Source organism: Megalobrama amblycephala, linkage group LG8 (genome assembly GCF_018812025.1).
Source record: "Megalobrama amblycephala isolate DHTTF-2021 linkage group LG8, ASM1881202v1, whole genome shotgun sequence".
Lineage (NCBI taxonomy): Eukaryota > Metazoa > Chordata > Actinopteri > Cypriniformes > Xenocyprididae > Megalobrama > Megalobrama amblycephala.
Window position 1 is genome coordinate 2313896 of NC_063051.1, and position 22057 is coordinate 2335952.

At 37.8% G+C, this 22057-nt stretch overlaps 2 protein-coding genes across 3 annotated transcripts; one reads left to right on the forward strand and one right to left on the reverse strand.

The window, feature by feature from the left end:
- The first annotated feature begins 1161 nt into the window (after nucleotides 1-1161).
- aurka (aurora kinase A) lies at nucleotides 1162-13907 on the forward strand. Of its 2 annotated transcripts, none has more exons than XM_048198652.1 (9): nucleotides 1162-1390; nucleotides 1659-1727; nucleotides 2862-3156; nucleotides 3242-3275; nucleotides 8250-8441; nucleotides 10191-10329; nucleotides 10413-10561; nucleotides 12735-12909; nucleotides 13350-13907. In XM_048198652.1, the coding sequence occupies exons 2-9, from the start codon at nucleotides 1662-1664 to the stop codon at nucleotides 13518-13520; spliced, it is 1221 nt and encodes a 406-aa protein (XP_048054609.1). In that variant the 5' UTR covers nucleotides 1162-1390; nucleotides 1659-1661; the 3' UTR covers nucleotides 13521-13907. The 2 variants fall into 2 exon arrangements, with proteins under 2 accessions (XP_048054609.1, XP_048054610.1); XM_048198653.1 differs by having other exon boundaries at nucleotides 1166-1396.
- Nucleotides 13908-14071: 164 nt separating this feature from the next.
- Nucleotides 14072-20584, reverse strand: slc32a1 (solute carrier family 32 member 1). The gene is made up of 2 exons (XM_048198651.1): nucleotides 19633-20584; nucleotides 14072-18502 (listed from the first exon to the last, which is right to left on the reverse strand). The coding sequence occupies exons 1-2, from the start codon at nucleotides 20035-20037 to the stop codon at nucleotides 17315-17317; spliced, it is 1593 nt and encodes a 530-aa protein (XP_048054608.1). The 5' UTR covers nucleotides 20038-20584; the 3' UTR covers nucleotides 14072-17314.
- Between the last annotated feature and the right edge of the window lie 1473 nt (nucleotides 20585-22057).

Here is a 22057-nt window from a genome sequence, read left to right on the forward strand (position 1 = left end):
TGACGCAATTCTGACTTTATTTGACACAATTCTGACATATCTTGCAATTCTGAGAAGAAAAAAAAGCCAGAATTATGAGGTATAGTCGCAATTACCTTTTTTATTGTTTATTTCATGGTGGAAACAAGCTTCCATAGAAATGTGCCTTTGGACACTAGCGTTCTGCAGTGTTTGATTTGAGGAGGGTGAAATACATTCTATTTATTTATTTATATTTTCTAGGTTTAAGTAATTTCATGCAATACGTGCATCCACAATTCACAACTCCAGCATCATCTTAGTTAGCGGCGGGAAAACGGTACCAATATGCAGATGAATGTCAGTCCAGATCTTCTTCAGGATGTAATTATGTAAAAAAAAAAAAAAAACACATGAAGATGGTAGTTATGTTTGTGGATGTGTGTTATTGCTTCAGCACAGAAACCTTGTGTTTTAGTTTCCTTCTCAATTGAAATTGCATTGAAGAGCTTCTGTTTTTTTTGGGTTTACTTCAGTTTGCATCTCTGGATTATTATGACAACTAAAATAAACATGACTGCATTTAACAACTTATTTATATTGAATGTAAATGTTTGTTACAGACATTTGGTAATAAATCATAAAAGCAGCAACTTGGTGGAAAGATTGAAAGTATTTAGCGTTGAATTAAATGTCTAGTTTGTTTTAGAGTTAAGGAGAATGATCTCGGTTCATCATTTGTTCTCAGAACACAGCCAAAGCTGTTTACAAGTGTTGAAATAAACTAATGTTCATACTAAATAAAGACTTGTGTGTTTTGTGAACTTTAAAGGAGGAACAACATCTGTCTCACAGGAAACTGATTGAAGCAAATGTGGTTATTTACTATGTTTGAAAATAACCAAACCTCTTTTAGTTTTAATTAAATTATTCACATACAATTAAGTGGGATGGAAGAAAACCATAAAAATAAATAAGGCTCTAATATGTCCTTATTACATCACACACATAAAGACTAGACTTGATTGTAATATTTTTAGCCCGAACATTAGCGCCACCTGCTGGTCATCCGTTTTACAATGATACATTTTCCCGGCTTTACTTGCGGGGCATTTGCGTCACATGACGAAGGCTCCAACAACCAATAAGATTCCAGTTTACTGTGCCATCTGGCCAATCAGAATCCTACAATATTTAAAGGTATTTAAAAGTGGGTTATTTGAAATCAAACAGGCCAGGATCGCAGTCGCTGAGGAGAACCGCTTCCGCCTGTCGAGTAATAAATATAGTTATTAATGAGTTTTCTCGATATTAAATATCGTACACGACGGATTTAGTCGATGGTAACGTGTTATTAATACGGCGAGGAGGAAATCATCGTGTTTCTGTCGTGTTTTGAGGAGGATTTGTCGTGTGGAAACGGCTGACGGAGGTAACGGTAGGGTCGTGATCAAACAACGACGCGAAAATACGTTTGAATTTAATTTAAAATTGATTGATTCATTTCTTAACTTTTTATTTTATTCTATAAACATGCTTTTTGATGGAAACTTTAGTTTGTAAGTCATCTAAACGGGGACCATTGTGTGACGGTTTAATATCGTTATATTTGTTCTCTATTTGAGCTTTTGACTGGATATTAATCTAGTTGTGATGAAATTATGTATTTAATCAATCAATATGTCGTTGTTTGAACCCAGAATATGGAAACGGCTTCAAGAACCAAATCAAGCAAAGATCTGAAGATTCAACGACCTGAAAATGAGAAGGTATTTTAGTGGAACTGCATATTATGTTTGTTCTCAGGAAATTAGCATATTGATAAAGATATTTAAAATATTATTTTCCTGTACCTTCTATTTGTGTTCTTTTTACTTTTGAAAATCACAAACTTCTGTTATGTAACGTAAACATGTCATATGCAACTGATAAATGCTATTTTTTAAATATAATTTTTTTTTTCTTATCTCAAAGTCTTTGTTTGTAAAGGGTTCACCCAAAAATGAAAATAATGTCATTAATTACTCACCCTCATGTCGTTCGACACCTGTAAGACCTTTGTTCATCTTCGGAACACAAATTAAGAGATTTTTGACGAAATCCGATGGCTCAGTGAGACCTGCATAGACAGCAATGACATTTCGTCTCACAAGATCCATTAATGTAATAAAAACATATTTAAATCCGTTCATGTGAGTACAGTGGTTCAATATTAATATTATAAAGTGATGAGAATATTTTTGGTGTGGCAAAAAAAACTAAATAACGACTTATATAGTCTTTCAAAACACTGCTTCAGGAAGCTTCGGAGCGTTATGAATCAGTGTATCGAATCATGATTCGGACTTTGGCGATCCGAACCGCTGATTCGACACTCTGATTCATAATGCTCTGAAGCTTCCTGAAGCAGTGTTTTGAAATCAGCCATCACTAGATATTGTTAAAGTCGTTTTTTTTTTTTTTTTTTTTTTTTTTGGTGCACCAAAAATATTCTTGTCGCTTTATAATATTAATATTGAACCACTGTACTCGCATGAACTGATTTAAATATGTTTTTAGTACATTAATGGATCTTGAGAGAGGAAATGTCATTGCTGGCTATGCAGGCCTCACTGAGCCATCGGATTTCGTCAAAAATATCTTAATTTGTGTTCTGAAGATGAATGAAGGTCTTACGGGTGTGGAACGGCATGAGGGTGAGTAATTAATGACAGAATTTTCATTTTTGGGTGAACTAACCCTTTAAAATGTTTCAATCACAGGTGATTCTATCCATCTGACATTTCAGGAGTGTTTCATTGTTACCTTTTTCAAATGTTGCTACATGTTTCAGAATGTTCATTAAAAAGTAGCATTTGCAAAATGATCAAATGGAATGTTTGCTCAACTCTGATGTTCTGCAGGGTTCTGTCAGCGGACCCAAAAGAGTTCCGGTGACACAGAGCACTCAGAAGCCCGTGTCGACCCCGCACACGCGTGTTCTCGGGACGGCACACGGACCGCAACGCATTCAGCGTCCTGTGAGTCAGCAGAAGCCCGCTGGAGTCTCGGTTCCTGTGAAAACCTCGTGTCCTGGAGACCAGAACGTCAACCCAGATCAACTCAAAACAACAACGCAACACAAACCGCAGCCAAAGCCGGTTCATGTAGTTGAGCCTAATAAAGCGCCTGAACCCAGCAAGCAGGAAAAACCTCACCGTAAGCATGGATACATCAGTTCCTTTTTATATCCTTACTTCGCAACATTGAGAACATTATAATGACCCTTTCTGTTCTTTTTCAGAAACTCCTTCCAATGGAATGTCCAATACTTCCAAGTAAGCTATTTACAAATTATAAACAAACAGCATGAATTTAGTCCCAATGTTTTTTAAATCTATTGTTTATATCAGTTGCTGAGTAGTTAATTCCAAGTTTTTAATATTAGGAGAAGATAGACATGTTTTTATTATGAGTATTGTAAATTTTATTACTGTTGAGTTTGCCATTTAATATAGCGTTTGATTCTGGTATGGTGTAAATGATATACAAATTAAAGGCATGTTTTATTAGATTGTGCCGGGTTTAATCCAATGAGGAAACCCTCTTTTATTCACTTTGGAAGAAATGTTTAACAAAGTTAAAACGCATAGTTTGAGTTCTTGGCAAAAATAGACTTTACCATAAACTAATTGCATTAAAATTGGCCTCAGAATCTGGTATGTGTTTAAAAACAAACATTTACAAGTTTATACTTTATATTAAAGGCAGGGTAGGCAAAAAAATGTATAAAAAACTTTTTTTCAAAATTTGTTTAAACTTTATTTATATATCAATACATAATTAAAATGTAAGTACTCTGAAAAAGAAAGTATAAAAATCGAGTGTCTGTAGACCTCTCACGACTGTTTTAAAGACAGCTCATTATTTCCATTCACTCCACCCCCTCCCTTCTGGGCTCCTTCCAAAGCCACGCCCCCAAAACGCATGAACGTGTGACTCCGACCACTGAGCTGGAAGACGCATTATTTACCTGAGACGAGCGGAGAGGAAGGAGCACGGCATGTAGTGACATCATGTCAGAATCACATGTAATAAAAATAACTTTATAATTATGAAGATAAACAAACAAGATGTATTTTAGTACTCACTATCAAGCTAGCATATTGATATTGGTAAAGTTTAAAATATATATTTTTTGATTCGCTAACGAGCTATCTATAAGGCTATGGCGGCATTTTAATGCCATTAATGACCGAGCGCACAACTGATGCTTGCGCGCGCAGTAAATCACTTCCGCGAGAGGATAACAGATCTACACGCGAGGAAACGGGAGCCCGCGAGCTCATTTTAAACCCGCGCGCGCGCATGACATCTGCTTTGCGCGCAGATCAAGCCCTGCGTGCTCGGACAATATTCGCAGCACCCGCGTCATCATTCCCCACACTCGCGCTCAATCTTCTATTTCGCTCGCGCGAACACTTTTGATTTTTGTCAGTCGTGGGGCGGGACTTTACTTATTTCAGTGTAACCTCAAATGTCATTGGTCAATTCAGTTTTTTCGGAAGTCTGTTGTGATTGGATGCCTGTTGTAAAACGATTAGACATGGCTTGGACCAGATGAAAAAATACTATAGTAATTTATAGTAAATACTATAGTGTTTTTGAACCATACTAAAGTAAAGTACTTTAATTTGCTGTGGTAATTCTATAGTTGTTGAGGGTAATATAAACAAATTGACTTTACCCAAATACTGTAATTTTCTACAACTATAGGGTATATTACTACAATATACACTAGAGTTTACTGTAGTAAAAACTAAAGTAGCCTAAACAGTATTTATTACAGTTTATCAGTTCATCATAGTTAATACACTGTATACAGAAGCATTCATTAACAAAGTGTTGTAAATAGTATAATGTATACAGTATACTACACTTTACTATAGTATGGTCCAAAACACTATAGTATTTACTATTATTATGCAAGTGAGTTAAACTTTATTTATTGACTGATTGATTGCATTATTATTATTATATGTCCTTATTAGATACTATATTAACTTGATTTATTATTTTTATGGAGCTGTAGCTGCTGGGGAAAAATGAGAACACATAGTAGTTCACTGCTACATTATCATTATACTTCCACTGAACAGTCTGTTTACCCATAATAGTATAAAAAAACAACAACAAAAAAACTAAATATGTCTTAGATATAAAGATTTCTAAATTGGGTTTCGGGGGGTATGATCATTCATACTGTGTACTGTATCTTAACTTTAGCTGCAACCTTTCAACATAGTGAAATGCTGAAACCATTTTATACTGTATTTAATGGAAAATATATTAACCTGATAATATATTAAACTGACAAAGAATGATAACAAAAAGCTTACACAACAACTCTTGTTGATATGTATCTTTCATCCAAAGCCACATGAAGCAATTCTGGATTTAGAATCATAGTTACAACTATTTAATGGACACTTTTGACATTTCTGTAGTTCTCAGAACTGACATAATTTTGGCTGGGTAAACAGATACTGTTTAGTGTAAGTATAGTGGTAATGTAGCGGTGAACTACAGCAAATATAACTAGGCTATGTGTTCTCTTATTTCCCCAGCAGCTACACCTCCATAAAAATAATAATAAATCAAGTTAATGTATCTAGTAAGGCCATATTATAATAATAATGCAATCAATCAGTTAATAAATAAAGTTTAACTCACTTGCATCTGGTCCATTGATGAAGCCATGTATAATCGTTTTACAACAGGCGTCCAATCAAAACAGACTTCTGGAAAAACTGAATTGACAATGACATTTGAGCTTACACTGAAATAAGTAAAGTCCCGCCCCACGACTGACAAAAATCAAAAGTGTTCGCGCGAGCGAAATAGAAGATTGAGCGCGAGTGTGGGAATGATGACGCGCATGCTGCGAGTCTTGTCCGAGCACGCGAGGGCTTGATCTGCGCGCAGAGTAGATGTCATGCGCGCGCGGGTTTAAAATGAGCTCGCGGGCTCCCGTTTCCTCGCGTGCAGATCTGTTATCCTCTCGCGGAAGTGATTTACTGCCCGCGCAAGCATCAATTGTGCGCTCGGTCATTAATGGCATTAAAATGCCGCCATATAAGGCAAAGCTAAAAACAGGTTGCATGATACACGTTTTTCCATTACCATCATTTACACTGTGATGAAGATGAATTTCGTGTAAGATTCATAACATATACGTTGTTCTACAGATCAACAGAGTAACATACACTCAAATATCAACTCACAACTGCATTGCAGACACAAAATAATAACACACACATACAACAAAGTGTGTACGACACACACAGATACAAGATAAAGACATCAGTAAACATAGGTAGAGAATATAAAAACAAAACAAAGGCGAAAAAAAAACGTGCAGGTAAACTTACAGGTGAACATGGTAAAAGAGTTAGACAGAGGGTAAAATTATGCACAATTCAACACTATAGCTATCATTATTTATCGTCTCTACTACGGCTCGCTAAGTAATGTTATGTTAGCTATATTACGCAGCTACGTGTGCTAATGACACATGCTTCATGAAAAAATAAACAAAAAAATATGTATGATCAAAATACAAAAAGAAAGATTTACCTGTCCAGCAGAAATAAAGCCATCAAGGAGTCACTTTTCAGCCCCTTGAGTTCCCTCAGTTCTCGCCATCGCTGGAAAGCCACGCCGATATTAACTCGCGTTTTATTTCTTTGTTTATCCAAAGACTTTTTGTTCATTGCCTTTTCTTGTACTGTTACTGTCTTCCTTTTTTTGCCTGGTTTGCCTTCACTAACTGCATAGGCCGATACTGTGAATTTAGCTTGCTGTTTCTCTGCCATTGTTTTGGTATTCCTAGGATCCATGCCTCTTGGATTCCCCAAATCAAACGTGCGCGCGCAAGTGGGCAGGTCATGTGTGGCAAAAGGGTGGTTGCCATGGTTGCGAGAGAGTGACAGCCGCCTAAGCCAATCCTATGTTTCGTCCCGGATGGAAATAATGAGCTGTGTTTAATACAGATTAAACGGTCTAGAGTCACTCGATTTTTATACTCTTTTTATCAGAGTTCTTACATTTTAATTATGCATGTATATATATAGAAAGTTTAAACAAATTTGGAACAAAATTTCTTACCTACCCTGCCTTTAACTGAGTGACTACTTTTAAAAGTATAGTCATTATTTTTATATATATATATATATATATATATATATATATATATATATATATATATATATATATATATATATATATATATATATATATATATATATATATATATATATGTATATGTATATGTATGAGTTTGGTTCCAAAACGCAATAACTCCATTTTGATTATTTTGAGTAAAAGGGTATTTTCTTTACCAAAAAATTGGCAAGATGAAAACCCCTATTTTCTGTTTCAAACGTTCACATAGCATCTTTTGGATATAAAAACATTAAAAATTCAAATCTACATTTTGATTTTAAAAAGTTTATTATAAAAACGTATTATTTTTTTCCCCAAAATGCAATAAATCATCAATATAAAAGTTATTTTTCAAACTGAAAATACACAACAAAGTAAGTTGATTCACATATATGACAGAGTCTAAACTTTGCCAATATTTATCTTATATTCAGCCAATTTACTAAAAATACATTCAGCCGTCGCTCCAATGGTCATCTTGTTAATGTTATGAATTATTTGCCATTACGGATTAAAGAGTATCTGGCACCACCGCACGGTTAAATAAAAACGTTTGCCAAGTACATTGGTATTAAAAACGGCTTTTAAAAAAGCCTTTAATGTTTACAGTGTGTGGAATGGTGCGCTGTGATTGGTTGAGAGCGGATATATCGCGTTCTGCAGAGAAAGGACACTGGCGTTTGTCGCGTTCTGGGAAGAAAGGGAGAAAACATGACAGAATATCACGACAGATATCGCATTTTGCGCAAAATTAATAAATGACTTTTCAATATCGACCAGATACAATACTGATTTTGGTGGAAACTCAATTTTTTGAAAATGCCGTTTATCGCGTTTTGGAACCAAACTCTTCACATATATATATATATATATATATATATATATATATATATATATATATATATATATATATATATATATATATATATATATATATATATATATATATATATATATATAAAAAATTTTAATATTAACCTGCATTCTTGATGACTGTTTTCCTTATGGCTCATGGATAATTGTTTAATGCCACAGTATTATTTCACTGAGGAATGGTCATGACTGTCTGTGTTTTGTCTATTCTTTAGGAAAGCGTGGAGTTTAGAGAATTTCGACATTGGCCGAGCTCTAGGCAAAGGCAAGTTTGGGAGTGTGTATCTAGCCAGGGAACGTCAGACCAAGTTTATCCTGGCGCTCAAGGTTCTGTTTAAAAAGCAGCTGGAAAAAGCCGGCGTGGAGCACCAGCTGCGGCGGGAGGTGGAGATCCAGTCTCATCTCAGGTTGGTGTGGCTGTTTTTATCACTTTAAGGCTGGAAAACTATACACTTTTGCTGATTTTTGTGTTTTTTTTTTTTTTTTGTTTTTTTTTTTCTCTGGATGAGTCAGCGCTAGGCCTGTCACGATGACTACTTTATGTTGGGCGATTATATTGTGATATTGTCATTTAAAGGGTTAGTTCACCCAAAAATTAAAATTCTGTCATTTATTACTCACCCTCATGCCGTTCCACACCCGTAAGACCTTCATTAATCTTCAGAACACAAATTAAGATATTTTTGTTGAAATCCGATGGCTCAGTGAGGCCTGCATAGCCAGCAATGACATTTCCTCTCTCAAGATCCATTAATGTACTAAAAACATATTTAAATCAGTTCATGTGTGTACAGTGGTTCAATATTAATATCATAAAGCCACGAGAATATTTTTGGTGCGGCAAAAAAACAAAATAACGACTTATATAGTGATGGCCGATTTCAAAACACTGCTTCAGGAAGCTTCAGAGCGTTATGAATCAGCGTGTCGAATAAGCGGTTTGGAGCACCAAAGTCACGTGATTTCAGCAGTTTGACGCACGATCCGAATCATGATTTGACACGCTGATTCATAACGCTCCGAAGCTTCCTGAAGCAGTGTTTTTAAATCAGCCATCACTAAATAAGTCGTTATTTTGTTTTTTTAGTGCACCAAAAATATTCTTGTGGCTTTATGATATTAATATTGAACCACTGTACTCACATGAGCTGATTTAAATGTTTAGTACATTAATGGATCTTGAGAGAGGAAATGTCATTGCTCAGGCCTCACTGAGCCATCGGATTTCATCAAAAATACCTTAATTTGTGTTCCGGAGATGAACGAAGGTCTTACGGGTGTGGAATGGCATGAGGGTGAGTAATTAATGACAGAATTTTCATTTTTGGGTGAACTAACCCTTTAATGACCATTTTATGCCACTGAATATATGATCATAATATAACAATGCCAGTAGGCCTACGCACTTTCAAATGGCTAATATTTATACACTGGAATTGAAGTGTCAAAAAATAACTATAATGTTGAATAATAAATAACACTTTGCTTTAAAGTGCAAAATAACAATTGGAACAAAACAAACACACTTGCAAATGCACTAAAGACGTATATATGGAGATCATCCATGTATAGATTTTCCCCGGACCTTCTTTTCTCAGTAACGAAAGGGGTGCACATTGAAGAACTTCTTTTAACTTGAGCGTTGCACATTTATAACACTGTGTCATGTGCGAGATGCAGCGAAAGACACGAGCGCAATGGTCAAATTCGCCTGTCTAGCACATTTTTGCATAGGAAAAACAGCGCAGTGGAATGCAAAAAATGCATTCTCTGTGAAAGTTCAATTTTATTTGTATAGCACATTTCCAACTGACGTGTCCAAGCGGCTTTAATGCTAGCTGTGAGCATGCACCATGTTTATTTGCGGCGGAACTTATTCTTCCAGAATAACGCCGTCTTTGTATGTCGATGTCTGCTATGTTTATGAAGGAGCTGCCCTGCTTTCACCTCCGTCAGAGAACAGATAAGAGGCAGCATGATTGGCAAAATGTTGGTGACGTTTAATGTTTAACATAAATAGGTAAAATATCGCATCACCAAAAATGATCATGTCCACATATTGTACGATACGTCTACCGATTTCTGAAAGTCAGAGCCCTGTGTGATGGGCAAACACTGTTGCGAATTGAACTGACTATTGTTTCCTCCTCTTTCAGACATCCCAATATCCTGCGTCTCTATGGTTACTTCCACGACACGTCACGTGTTTACCTCATCCTAGAGTTTGCTCCCAAAGGAGAGCTGTACGGAGAGCTGCAGCGCTGCGGGACTTTCGATGACCAGCGAAGTGCGACTGTAAGAAAGCGTTGTTTCATTCAGAGATTAAACATGAGCAAAGACTTGAAGTCAGTAACATCCCATAATGTGTCTGTTTGCAGTATATAATGGAGCTTGCAGACGCTCTGAGCTACTGCCACTCAAAGAACGTGATCCACAGAGACATTAAACCTGAGAACTTGCTGCTGGGGGCCAATGGAGAGCTGAAGATCGCAGACTTTGGATGGTCTGTCCACACGCCCTCCTCCAGGTGAGTCGTCTTCTGCTTGCGAGATTCACACTAATGTAAATGCAGTCCACATATTGAGTCATCATAACTTGACTGGTTAACTGTCAGTGTCTCTTTAAAACATTTCAGTGGGCTCCTCCCCCTAGTGGGCAGTGTCGTGTTTCAAATTTTATGAAGTTTACTACATTATTTTAGTCATCTCTTTCTGATCTTGACAAACACATGGTTGGAAAGGTCAAAGACTCAAGGTTCCATATTTGCACACTGTTTTGTATGGAAGCTTGTTTCTGCCATGAAATAAAAACTAAAAATGATTGTTACAATTTTCTTAGATTTATGAGTTATAAAGTCAGAATTACATGAGAGAAACTCACAATTCTGACTTTATAACTCGCAATTGCAAGTTTAAATCTCAGAATTGTGAGATGATCAATTGCAATTAAAGCTTCCATAGTTTTGTGATATTGCTAGAGAAGTATTTTAATTTGACATGAGAATGCATCAAAAAAAGGTCAATATAGTGTTTGTCGCCCAGTGGCTGTTTTTGGTACAGTGCCTTAAAATCTCACAGGAACTGCAACTGACCCGTCGCAAAAAGACGTAAATACACAACATTTCAAGTTCAAGTCCGAGGTTAATCTTCTAACTCCTGACTGCTTTGTTGGACGAAATGGCGGATTCGGCGTTATGATTGGTTTAATCACTTGTCAATCAAACTCCTGGTGAAGGGTCAATTGACGCCATTTTCAAATTTGTAACACAACTTGATTAGACGTGGCTTTAATTCTTTAGCAATTTGAGTCCAAATTGTGTGTAAAGTTTTGTAAAAATGTTTAGTTCAGTACTTTTTGTTCTCCTTTTTATACACCTTCTTAAAGTTCTTTCACGTTGAGGTGCACAAAAGAGGGGTGATGGTTAACAGGTTAAGTGTGGTTTAGCTGTGGTTTTGTGAGTTTGTTTTATCAAAGGTAAATGTGTAGCATGTCCTTGTTCATGAGAAGGATGTTTTTGCTTGTTGGTTTAGGGCAGGTTTGTCCAAACTCGGTCCTGCAGAGTTTAGCTCCACCTTACCACAACACACCTGCCTGGAAGTTTCCTGTATATGCCTAAAAACCTTGATTAGCTGGTTCAGGTGTTTAACAGTCCCTCCAGAAAAACGCGAATTTTATTTTTTGTGATTGTTGCGGGAAAAATCAATGCTACTGTACAAAGTCTCATGCCAAAATATTTTTTAATTTATTTATATAAATTTAAAAGATATCAGGAATCCTCCAAAAACTGCACAAATGTTTACATTAATAAACAAAGTAAAATTACATTGGTTTTTAAAAAATATATTATATTGTTACAAAATTACATTCTGTTGCCCGGGGTCTCCAGAGACCCCGAAGACCACGAACATAACAATTTTTTTTTTTTACACTAACATAAAAACAAGATATCACTCCAATTTTTTTTTTTTATTTGTAGATCTCAAAAGTGTTAACCACCGTACAAGTCTCATGCCATTTGGACAAAGAGAACATTTTTTTTTTTTTTTTTTTTTTTTTTTTTTTTTTTTTTTTTGAGCAAACATCATTTGCGGGTCAAAAAGACCCCGAAGACCGCACAAAGGTTAAATTAAGTGCTTCCAATGCACAAAGTGCAATCTCTTACTGCAATGTAAATTATTTTACATACTACTATAAAATATATTTGCCCCCACTGTCATGTAACACACTGGGAAACTGCTTCATGTGGTCTTTTGCGCTTATTTTTGTTGGCAAATGAGAATGATTTGCGTGCTTTATCATGGTTTCACCGCGGGTTTGCAGATGTTCACGTCGCGTAATTGCGTCAGGGGGAAAATAATGGTGCTCTACTTGTGTGAAGTAAATGCAACATTTTTCACCTTTCTGCTAAGATATGTGACCTTTTTTTGCAACGAAAATACAGGGATTATGAAATCATGCTAGCCCCACATTTTTTGCTTGCTGAAATCGGCAATTTATGCGGCGTATTTGAAAAAAAATGCAACTCCCGCATAAATATGCTGACTATGCTGATGCATTAAATCAGGCGATCGCATAATCGCGTTTTTCTGGAGGGACTGGTTTAATTGGGGTTGGGGTTAAACTCTGCAGGACAGGAGCAGGATTGGACACCCGTTTTAGGGTAACTGTTGTTAATTCCTCTGATCACGTGTCTGTTACAGGAGGTCGACGCTGTGCGGTACACTGGACTACCTTCCTCCTGAGATGATCGAAGGCAAAACGCATGATGAGAAGGTCGATCTGTGGAGTCTCGGTGTGCTCTGCTATGAGTTTCTGGTTGGCCGTCCACCTTTTGAAACAAAGAGCCACGAAGAGACGTACCGCAAGATTTCTAGAGTAAGTGAAATATTTGAACTTCCAACTTTTGCACAATGACCAGAACATAATACAGCATATATTGACCTAGTTTAATTTAGTAAATCACGTCACAACAGTGTCGCCAATGTAATTTATTCATTTAAAAGGTAAAGGGATAGTTCACCCAGAAATTAAAATTCTGTCGTTTTACTCTCCCTCAAGTTTTTCTAAACGTATAAATGTATTTGTTCTGCTGAACACAAAGGATATTTTGAAGAATGTTTGTAAGCAAACAGTTGTGGAGTATCATTGACTTCCATAGTATGGGGAAAAAAATTACTATGGATGTCAATGGTGTGCCGCAACAGTTTAACCTCTGTTTTATGTAAATAATCTTTAGTCTAACTTAAATGTCTTTATTATATCTTCCTATCAGCATTCATTATGCATACATCCTCAAACCATGTGTTTCTCTTCAGGTTGAGTTTACCTATCCAGCTCATGTAAGCGAGGGCAGCAGAGACCTGATCAATAGACTACTAAAGCATAACCCAATGCACCGACTTCCCATCCAGGGAGTAATGGTTCACCCTTGGGTTGTGGAGAACTCCACCAAAAAGCCAACCACTCGCACAGCCGCCGACAACTGAGGACATGCTGGTATTGCAGTTTGAAATTTTCACTCTTCAGACGGGAATTTTGGGAACAAAACGGACTGATGTGGCAGTAATTTGTCTTGTTGATCTTTCCTGCCACTCTTTGGCAAACTTTATAATTTGTATGTTGCTTTCTTGTGTTTGTGCTCTTCACATGCTACAATTTACAAGCATTTGTAAATATGTAATTAAGACACAAATTGTAAAGTTTTAACCATTACTTGAAACAATAAATGTTCTTCTTTGTAATAACTTGTAAGGATCTCAATATAACTTTTAATGTATTTTTTTTTCTGTGTTTTGGGAATAAATTCCTTTAAGTGAAAACATTTGTTGAATGACTTTTGAAAATGTCTATTAAATACTTGAATTTTAATATCATCTGATAATGCTGTTTATTGCTCAAATATTATGCTTGCTGATATTGGTTAAATCTCACTTTTATTGAAGGCCAGGCCTATATCTGATAAATGCTGACATATGATCTGGTTTAATCCAAATTTATGTATTTATGTAATTGTATATAACTGATGTATTAAGTATGATTTTTTTTTTTTTTTTTTTTTATTGTATGACTTGTTTATTCTGATTTCGTCATGAAGATGGCCAATGCTGCTGACATGGTGTAATAAATATCTGGTTTAATCAAACTCTTTCTAAGGGAGAACAGAAGGAATGAGAAAGAAGCACGTGCTTTGCTAAGGTGGGTTTGCTGTTGTGTTTATTGTTCCAATCTCATTGGCGCCTTCGTATATTCAAACTTCGCGCCTCGAAATGACGGTTGAAGTTTGTAAATTTGAACACGCTGGCGCGAAATTTGGGCGCGCTTTATTTTTTAAGTGAATAACTACTCGAATTTTTGCTACTGATCTCCACACTCGGTCCTGGAGGGCCACTGTCCTGCAGTTTAGCTCCTACTTCAACACACATGCCTGGACGTTTCTAGTATGCCTAATTAGCTGGTTCAGGTGTTCAATTGGGGGTTGGAGCTAAACTCTGCAGGACTGGCCCTACAGGACCGAGTTTGGAGAACCCTGGCCTAAACACTGTACTTCGACGGTATGGAAAACGGCATTCAGGACTTTCTGCTAATCTTGAGAATGCCATGCGGGTTTGGCACGAAAATGAGGGTGAGTTATGACACAATTTCAGTTTGTTCTGTCAATTCCAAATAGTCTAAGACAAAATATTCTTCTACTCTGTGGTAAATTATGTTATCTACTGTTAACACGGTTAAACAGTTTAACGCTCTTGTCAGTTTAGGTGCTAAACTTGATTTCAAGTCAACAATGTTTAGACGTTTCAAACGGCATGCCTAGCTTTGTATTTATTTGTCTGGCCATTTCTTCTATCGGTAACGGCTGTTTTTGTGATGTGCTTCGCAAAGCCTGTAAAATCATGATTCGTGTTTTGAAAGCACAAGACCTGTCTTTTCGGCTGTACAGACTTATTTCATGTTGCCGCCAGGTGGCGCCTTGGTCACAGTCTCTCAGACTTCGCTGTTCCAGTAATGAGAAAATGGCTCCTCTGGTTGAACTCTAATTCCCACAATCCAACACGACCAATGTTTGTCAGTTTTCTACAAGCGTTAATTGCGTTAATATAGAAATATTATGGTTTATAATTTCTCCTTACAAAATAGCGGTGCAATAGTGTCATGCAGAATTATTTTGTGGATATAAAATTTAAAACCTCAGTATTTTGTGTACAATCTTTTTGCCCATCTGGAATGTCTTCATTATGTATTTTTTCTATCGACTTTCACTGTCAACCCGTTTTAATTTTTTTTTTTTTTCCAGTCTCTGTTCAGACGCGCGCACACGCAAACCACATGAATGCACACGTCTTTGTAATTGTTTTTAAAATTTCTTTTTTAGCTTCAGTAACTGAGAAACAGCCCATCCAGATGTCTGTGTGCTCACAAGGTTTACCTGAGGAATCAGAGCCGCAAGCAAAAATCTGTCGTGCATTTTCTGTATGAGTTCACTTCATTCTTTCATTGTCTGTTGCGCCGTCTGAAATGTGAATAACAAGTTACTTACAGGCTATATTTTTTTAAAAACGAACACTGCCTATTTGAAGACTAAAATAATTCGAATAAATCCCAAGGACAATATGTAGGCTAATTAATTTATTAGCTGGTGGCTAATAATTATTTTCATGTTGTAATACTGAGTTAAAGCTGCCTTTTTCCAACCGTAATTCTGATAATTAATATATTTGCGCAAACATTTCGAAATCACATATAACTGAATTTGCCAAAATAAAAATCATATCTAGTCTAAAATATATAATTCTTGAAAATGCATTTGCCCATTCAACAACAACAACATGTGTATATATTATTTAATAAAATATTTAAAACCATCATGTAAATATTATGTCTTTACATGCGCGTTTGGAATAAATTTCTGAGAGCTGGACTCAACTTATTTATTGTTTTGTAGATTTATTCTGTTTTGAAGGGAAAATATTCACGTTTCATTTTTCCATATCACACACAACCAAAAAACAATTGTACAATATAATTTCACGCGTTTCTTTATTCTTCAATATATTCATTTTCACGATATATGATAACGATTTTGTGATATACATTCCATCTTTTAAACCACAAAAACACAACACATACGGTTTTATAACATTTCCACAGCACCCATTGGATTGCACAAAATGAAGAAAAAAAAAAGTCTTATGCAAGTCCCTTTATTTCGACTTGATTTCGATCCAACGACGCTATAAATAAATCTCACTGAGGGGAACATGACCATTATTAATTGTTTTAAATTACGACATTTGATATCTGATAAACAACGCAATGAATTCAAATTTAGCGATTTGAGTTGGTGGGTTGTTTTATATTTCCCATGGTCATAAATAATTTCTTCTGGAATTTCCGACTAGCCGTTTTTCTCTTTTTTTGTCTTCAACGACTCTTCATTTTTCGATGTAAAAATACGCTGTTTTCTGGTAAACGAATAGAGAGCAATTGAAACGAAATTCTCATGTGAACAACACCCTATTTTTCTTCTGATTGACCAGAATATCTCTAATACTGCATGGACATCATAACGTTCAAAATGCATAGTTAAAGTACTTCTATTCACCGTCCATTATAGGCTGCCTTTGTTATTATCTATCTCGCCCTCCATTTTGGTTAAGTAAATGCAAACTGTAATAATAAATAAGACTTAGGCTATATGTCCTCAGAACGAATTTCGGAAAATCCATAAATTTGTTTTACACATTAAGGTGACTACATACTCTAGTGTGTTTTTATTGCCATGACGTTGGTCCCCTGTAATTAATTTGCTTTTGTTTCGTTTGTTTTTTTCTTCTTAACCGTGTATTGCAGATCGTAAAGACCGGAGACAGGAGACTTCCACTCTCACAGCATTGCTGAATGTCTTGCACTCAGATCCACGCGTTTTTTAATAGTTAGGTGAAATGATTTCTTCCTCGATTTGGAGTCGGGCCAAATCCAGTCTGAAATAAATTCTCATGTAAACCATTTACTCGTTCATAACAACAAAAATAAATGTTTTGCTCTGGTGTCTATTTGTAACGCGCGTTGTTGTCCAAGGCATTTCTCATATTTGAATTGCAAACTGATTTATTTATTGTATTTCAATGTCTTATTTGCAGACGCTTGAATGAATGAACCTGGGTTAATTTTTTATTTTATTTTATTTTTATTTTTTGGGGAGGGGGGGGGGGGGTCTTATTGGTTTAGTTGTCAATATGTGGGATGCGTTGTAACACTTATAACCAAATTACCATGTTCCGAACTAATCCGGAATGTTGTATTTGTACGCCTCGATGAGACCCTCAACGGAATGAATGAACCCAGAAATACTGCATATACCCCCGATTACAAATATAGCCACATCGAAGAAGACTTGATGCCACAAGAGCTTTCTCCACAGCAATTTGAGATGAAAAAGGCTGGGGAGGAGAAAGCACAGACCCGCGCCCGTCAAACTGCCCGTCAGACCCATGAGGAGCGCGAAGTGGGGCACGTAAATGGCCATGAGCATTGTGAACACGACTAGGGCGCAGCGGAGCGAAAGACCCCACGACTTGAGCCGCCCGTCGCCCCCGTAGCAGTCCGGGAAAAACGCGCGCCCTCCGTCTTGGAAGAAAGTCTTTTCCAGGACCTCGACGGCGGCGAAGAACGGCAGCGGGTACGAGAGCAGCGCCTTGGACACCAAGAAGAGGTTGACGACGGCTCTGATGCTGGACGGTAGGTTGTCCGTGATCACCTCCTTGGTCTCGTCGGCCCACGTCAGGTAGGCCACCAGGGCGAACAAGCCTTTGAGGATGCAGGCAGCGATGTGAGTCCAGTTCATCATGCAGTGGAACTCGCTGGGCTTCTGCATGTTCCCCTCCAGCGAGGGCAGGAAGATCTGCGAGGTGTAGCTGAAGACGATGATGCCGATGGAGATGGGGAACTTCTTGACGTCGATGTAAAACTTGACCTTGTCCCACGCCCAGTCTCGTGCCCTAGACAGACAGTAGGCGATGACTAGGATGTTGATGATAAAGTGCGCGATGGTGCAGAGCAAGCTGAACTTGGACACGGCTTTGAGGTTCTTGAGGAAGGCGCAAGGCAGAAGAGCGGCGGTGGCGATGATGGCCCAGGACCTCTGGGACACGGGAAGGGTGGGGAAGCTGTTGTACATCAGGTTTCCGCTCACGACGACGTACAAAATACAGGTCATCACGAGCTCAATGATTTGGGCTACGTTGACGACGTGGCCTCCCAGCGCGGGAAAGCGCGGCGCGCAGCACGCGTTGGCAATATCCACATACGAGTCTCTCACTCGTACCAATTGGCCATCTTCGTTCTCTTCGTAGAGGCAAGCGATGAGGATTTTCCCCGTGTAGCAGCACACGACCGCGGCGAATATAATGAGGAACAGTCCGAGATATCCGCCGTGGAGAATGGCGTAGGGTAAGCCAAGAACAAACATGCCCTGGGGAAATAAACATATAGCAAGGGTTTTATACAACATGTTCACATCATTCACAGTAGATATACACTCTAAAAAAATGCTGGGTTAAAAACAACCCAAGTTGGGTTAAAAATGGAGAAACCTAGCGGTTGGGTTAAATGTTTGTAGCTTTATTTAACCCAAATATTGTTTAAAAATGACTGTATTGCTTGCTTAAAATGAACCCAAAACATGTCGGAAATTAACGTTTATTAATATGTTTAATGAATAACAATTAAACACGAAACATTTATTAAATTGCATATTAATAAATGTTCACCTTTTGATTATGATTGTTGCCTCTAGTAATTATGTGTCTGATTTTTGGGTTCATTTTAAGCCAGACATATAGTCATTAATAGTTGAGTTAAATAAAACTACCTAGCAGGTTGGGTCAAACATTTAACCCAACCACTGGGTTTGTCCATTTCCAACCCAACTTGGGTTGTTTTTAACCCATCATTTTTTGCTATGCGATGCCTAAACACATTTTTGTCGTGACGTTCTTTATTGCAATCATCAGTTTAAGTTCTGCAGGTTTCTGCGACATCATCAGCTTCTATATTCACTGCAGGTGTTGTGATGGAGCATTAGGAATGCAGCTGAATTCAGTCCGGACATTCCATTTGCTGTGAGCAAAGTCACGCTCACCTCATTGTGTCGTCATCAGGATGAATCAAATAGGCAGGGAGTCACGTCACGGATGCCAGTTTGGATATTAAGAGGTTTAACTGCGCATGATTAAATGTGGTCATTTTTGGCACTATCAAGAACGCATTTTCGTGTGAAATAAATCTTTTTGATATTGCTCTACAGTTTACGCACGTCGAAAAAAATGTGCAAACCTCACGAATCTCCGTTTGAGAGCACAAAAAGGCCAGTATAGAAATGTAAGTTGAATGGGTTGGCTTGATAAACCTGCCTTAATCAATCAGATTCCCCATGACACGACATCAGCTCAAGATAATCTACGTCATTGCCTTTTATTTAAAAAACAAAACAAAAACAGTTTTCAAAAACATTTCCATATTGATTAATAAGAAAAAACTTTGGAATGTCAATTTATGCTCACAGTTTGATATGCATCCCTGCGCCTGACGATGCGTCCTTACCTGGATCGCATTGGTCACGTTCCATCCTGCCTCCCAAGCAGTGATTTTTGGCTTGTCCAGGCCGCCTAATTCGGAGCAAAATCCGCCGTCTTTGGACGCTGAGGGCGGTGGACCCGTTCCATCCCTCTGGTAATGACTGTCCCCTTCGACCGTCCCCTCGCCCCCCATTTCCCCGCCGCCCTCTCCTCCAATTTCATCATTTTTAAGGATGTCCATTTGAAGCCCCTGCCTGTGGTCATAGTCCAGATCATCGCAGGCGGCGAAGCCCAAACCCTCTTCATCGGTGGCGGCCTGGAATCCCAATTTGGCGAACATCCCACTCACCTTCGCCTGCGACTTATTGGTGACCGTGGTGGCCGCGTTGGAGAGCTTGTTGGAGATCTTGCTTCTAATTAACGTTGCCATGATTGCTCTTCTAAATGAGACTGTTCAAATACCTCTGCAAATATTTTTTTTCTTCTTCTTCTTCTTCTAGGTGTATGAAATTTAGTGTGCGACCAGAGTTCTTTGTCTGCGCATCCACGAAGCGAAGTGACGCGTATTCGTTATCTCCAGTTCTGACTGAAATCACGCCTGGTGTTTTTGCTAATTCCGTGGTTCATGTCACTTTCAGACGTAAATGATGCCTGGCGCCTGCATCCTGCTCACCCGCTCCTCTCTCTTTTTTTCTGGCCGAACTCTTATGCGCGCTTCCCGGGCGAGAGCAAGTTTAATGTCCAGTGCGTAAAAGGAGAATGTTCGCAGTTTTGCGCGGGGGTTTCCGTTCTCTGTATCCGTGGCACAGCTTCGACTCCTGCGTTTCAGTGGCCGTCGCTGATGCCAATGCGGTACACGGGAGCTCGGGGGTGTTGAGAGAGAGGCACGTGTCACCGTCAGCCTGCCAATGCTAAGAGTCTCGCGCGCAACGCGCGTCTCCGGCTCCCAATGCGCGCGCTACTCCGCACCGCCAGAGAAAAAAAAAAGCAAGAGTAAAGATTTGCTGCATTTCTAGGGGAGGTGCTTGCAGTACCCCATCCTCCTCTTCACTCTCATTATGCCCAATATACTTGGTCACAACACCCAATGGCATCCGGGGTCTCGTAGTGTTGCATAACTTTACGTATATATAAACCGTCTCCACACACCGGACTAGGTCTTAAATGGACACTAAAAGTATTCTTGAAATATTCTTGTCCCGTCGCAGCTTGAATCCTCCAGTTTTTATTGCTTCAGATGAAGGTCAGAAATCAGTTTTAACTCATTTTCAGCAAGAGGACACGACGCGTAGAGTTGGTGTTGTTGGAATACTCTTTGAACGGATTTAAAACCTTCTTTCCTTCGACAAGGGAATGAGCAAGAAACACGTCGCAGATTTGATTGATTTAGACTTGTAGTTGATAATACGAAGTTATCACAAGTGGTAAAATATGTTAAAATTGGATTATGGATTATTTGTCACGGTGCAGAAACTGTGCATTGGGCATCATGTTCTCGGACACTTTTTAAAGTGAATGAAGATGTTTTTGAAAAGTTATTAAGCAAGGTCTCTTTTTTCTCTGATGGAATTTCCGTTCATTTGCACTTGTATTTAACTAAAATATTTACTTCTGTGGATTCCTACAAACACATATACGCTTTTTAAAATCCATTTAGGCCTGTGATCACATTACACTCGTTTTCGTTTGGATCGAATTATTCACTAAAAATATTGTGAAATATAAAATCAGAATGTAATAATGTAATTTAATGTAATCAGAACTGAACAGACTAAATTCATATTTTACCAACGATTCTCGCGCGTTAAAGAAATAAACCTTAGGATAGTCTTATATTTAAATAAATGTTTTTCCGATTACATATATATCAGAAGCTCAAATGTTAACGAATAACCAAAAAAATATCTATTCGCTATTCTCTAACTAATATTTACATTGAAATAAAAGCATGCAACAAAATTAAATATTGTTAATCTTAGTAGTATAAAACAATAAAAAACATTATGCATTTCGTGTATGTAAAGCTGTAAATAAAGAAACGCTTTTGTTTAAGTAAAACGCTGAATCTAAACCGTTTCATAGATAAAATATCTAATTCCGTGATTGAATGCATAACAATTAAAACAATTTTTGATCAGGGGTTTGCACTAAATCTCATTCCACTAATAAATGTAGCCTAAAGCATTACCCTATGATTTATATACGGTAGCTGTGCACATTATATAGGCATATAGATATAGAATTCGTGTTGTCCTGCTGTATTTGTCATATCTAATCTCTGATGGTCTTCTCCCGGAGGTTTTCTTTATCCCCGCAGGCAGTGCTCGGCCTCTCGGCCTCTTTTCCCGGTGGGAGCGGAACGGGTTAATCGGAGTGGCGTTATCTGCCGCGCGCAGAGCTCGAGCGATCCGCGGTGATTTACAGCTGTAGAAATACAATCGCGACAAGAA

Coding starts and splice junctions, on each gene's coding strand:
- slc32a1 (XM_048198651.1), bottom strand. CDS start 20,037: ATGGCAACGTTAATTAGAAGCAAGATCTCCAACAAGCTCTCCAACGCG. Junction 18,503..19,632: donor ACGTGACCAATGCGATCCAG/GTAAGGACGCAT, acceptor TTATTTCCCCAG/GGCATGTTTGTTCTTGGCTT.
- aurka (XM_048198652.1), top strand. CDS start 1,662: ATGGAAACGGCTTCAAGAACCAAATCAAGCAAAGATCTGAAGATTCAA. Junction 3,157..3,241: donor CAAGCAGGAAAAACCTCACC/GTAAGCATGGAT, acceptor GTTCTTTTTCAG/AAACTCCTTCCAATGGAATG. Junction 12,910..13,349: donor CGTACCGCAAGATTTCTAGA/GTAAGTGAAATA, acceptor GTTTCTCTTCAG/GTTGAGTTTACCTATCCAGC.